Genomic DNA, 2666 nt, shown 5'->3' on the forward strand with positions numbered 1-2666 from the left:
TTTTATTTATAGACAACACTGTCCATATGACGTTTGTTAATGTATTTATACCAAAATTATTGTATACGTATAAGTTTTGTCTCTACATAGAGAACATTTGATCAATGCTTATTCCGGAGAATAAGGAATTAAGGATATAAAAAATATTAGCGTTTATTAAGTATGACACAATTTAAGAAGTGTGCAATATCCATCCGAGAGTACACATTGAATTTTGTTTAGCAAAAAGGATGGAAGCCCAAGTTCTTGCTAGAAGTTAACTAACAAAATGATCAAGATGGTCCAACCACACGTGTCAACTTCAATTAACAAAATTCAGTGAAGTGAACGCCAAGGAAACAAAACCCCCCCATATGATCATTTTTCTTAACTTCCTTTAAGTAAAGCTAATCTCACACCACACCATCCATTTCCAACGACCTCCTCTTGCAGCTATAGCTCCCCGTTTTGAAATTTTTATTAAGAGGACCTTCACTCATTAACTCCACCATTAGCATCTATCCTTAATTAGTTTGCCAACCATGAACGCCGACGAGAGTAAATTGGTTGTCATGGGCCGGGCAGAGATCGACACCCGAGCGCCTTTCAAGTCCGTCAAAGAAGCAGTCATGTTGTTCGGGGAAAGAGTTTTGGTCGGAGAAATATATGCCAAGCAGCTCAAAGAGGTAAGCTAGCTTTTCCCTTTAAATATTTTTGTATTTCTTATAATTAATATGGTATCAGAGCCTTTGCTAAACGTGGTGAGAAACCTTTGTTTCTGGGTCTCTCCGCACTCTAAGTTCTCCATGCACCCATAGGGCATGTACTAAAACCATTCCTCCGAAACCCACCCACCAGTCCGATCACGTCACCCATTTTTTCATGTCAACCACTGACCAGAAACCCATCACCATTAAACCACTTTGCTTGAATTTTCATTTCTCAACGTACAACTTTTTGTCACATATTGTAAATTTATAATGTATTATTATTTTCTATGTCAGATTGGAGCTGCAGTGTCCAATGATACTACTAATGGAGATGCTGCTCAGTCAAGAATCGAGGTCTTAACATCTGAGCTCGAAGAAACAAAGAAAAGTCTTCAGAAAGTTAGAGAAGAAAACAAGTCAATGGCATATTGCATCAAGTCACTCAGAGAAGATCTTGACCGTTCAAAACAAGAGCTCCACAAGTACTTGAAGGCAAGAGAGTTTGATGATCAGAAGCACCGAGTAGATCCTGAGATTGAAGAAGATTTTAAGTTCATTGCGGACAGAGACACGAAGTTCGAAAACAAGACAATGTTGAGCCAAGAGGCTAAGGAGTTTGTGCAGAAGAAAAGATATGTGAAGTTTGCAAGTCCTGCTTCGTTGGCTCAGGTTATTGTTAACAAGGAAGGGTCGCATGAGGGATATGGAAACCCTAGTTCGGTTAGGAGGACAAATAAGAAGAAGCCCTTGATGCCTATGATTGGGTGGCTTTTTTCAAAAAATAAGGCAAGTCAAGGAGGTGGGTCTTCAAGAGCCTAAGGCTCTCATGAGCGAGAAAGTCTTGTGTACAACTATCGCATGAAATCTCTCTTTTAAGCAGATAAGATTACAGGCGAAGACGGAAGAAACAAAAATATAAGGGCTTTGTTTGTGTGAGTGTGGTTGGAACAGATGGCTTGTGTGGCTTACGGACGCTAAAATTCCCCCTAGTTACTGGATTATGCAAGATATTAAGTAGATATTTTGCCTTAATAATTTTTTTCTTCTCATTATCTAGAAAATAAAGGAATATTGCCTCAATTTTGTAAGTTTGTAAGACAGGCTTGGCCCTAAAGCTGAAAGAAGAATGTTGTAAGTGTGCTAGACCTTCTACAATTGAAAATGAGAGCATATGTAATAATATGGGCTAAAGAAGCAATTGTCATTGTTATGTGTTCATGAAAACCCACAAGGAAAACCAATACAACGAAGAAGACACAATTAAAGCCAAAATTTTCCAACAGCTGCAAAGGATGAAATGGAATTCTACTGGATAGAAGAATCATGATTCGCTCTTACTAGGGATTGTAATGCAGTTGGTTAAGAGCATTTATTTCTTACACTAAGATTTCAAGTTCGATTCCATTCCCCAATCCTGCAATTATTGAATAGGGTTTTCCTTTTCAACCCTCATCATTCATTTATTTTGTAGACATTTAAAGATCTTCAATTTGATTGACTTTTTGTAGAGATTATCTTTAATTGATGATTAAGAAAACAAACAGTTTCGCTGGCAAATTCCTCACGCGACTAACCCCCTTACACTTGAGATATTAGATGCTCGGGAAGGTCTTGGTCTGGCTATTCAACGTAATTGGCAGTATGTCATCTTGGAGTCTGATGCATTGCAAGTAATTCAAGCTATTGGCAGTCTTAATTGTGGATCTTCTCCCATCGGATTACTGCTCGATGATATCAAAACTAGCCTAAGGGGATTTGACTTTGCTAGAGTTAGTCATGTTCGTAAATGTGTCAATTTTGTAGCGCATAGAATAGTCAAGTTGGCCTTAACTTCCAATTTTACTAGTCATTGGTTTGAGGAGCCTCCGAATTTTCTCTAGGATGTCCTCATTCATGATTGTCTGTTTTCTTAATGATTAAATAAAACCCGCTATCGTTTCCTCTTCAACAAAAAAAAAAAAAAAAAGAATAAGGGAT

General features: G+C 37.9%; 1 protein-coding gene across 1 annotated transcript; it reads left to right on the plus strand.

Moving 5' to 3' along the window:
• Positions 1 to 422: 422 nt before the first annotated feature.
• Positions 423 to 1886, plus strand: LOC125471432 (WEB family protein At3g51220-like). Its single transcript, XM_048571800.1, has 2 exons — positions 423 to 665; positions 984 to 1886. The coding sequence occupies exons 1-2, from the start codon at positions 522 to 524 to the stop codon at positions 1506 to 1508; spliced, it is 669 nt and encodes a 222-aa protein (XP_048427757.1). The 5' UTR covers positions 423 to 521; the 3' UTR covers positions 1509 to 1886.
• Positions 1887 to 2666: the final 780 nt, after the last annotated feature.

This window comes from the organism of the source record quoted next, unplaced genomic scaffold (assembly GCF_019419815.1).
Source record: "Pyrus x bretschneideri cultivar Hongxiangsu unplaced genomic scaffold, Pyrus_bretschneideri_v1 Contig1, whole genome shotgun sequence".
NCBI classification, from domain to species: domain Eukaryota; kingdom Viridiplantae; phylum Streptophyta; class Magnoliopsida; order Rosales; family Rosaceae; genus Pyrus; species Pyrus x bretschneideri.

Bases quoted from the DNA above. Each gene is read 5' to 3' on its own strand.
- LOC125471432 (XM_048571800.1), top strand. From the start codon at position 522: ATGAACGCCGACGAGAGTAAATTGGTTGTCATGGGCCGGGCAGAGATC. The intron at 666-983 runs GTAAGCTAGCTT...TTTCTATGTCAG, and splicing joins ATGCCAAGCAGCTCAAAGAG to ATTGGAGCTGCAGTGTCCAA.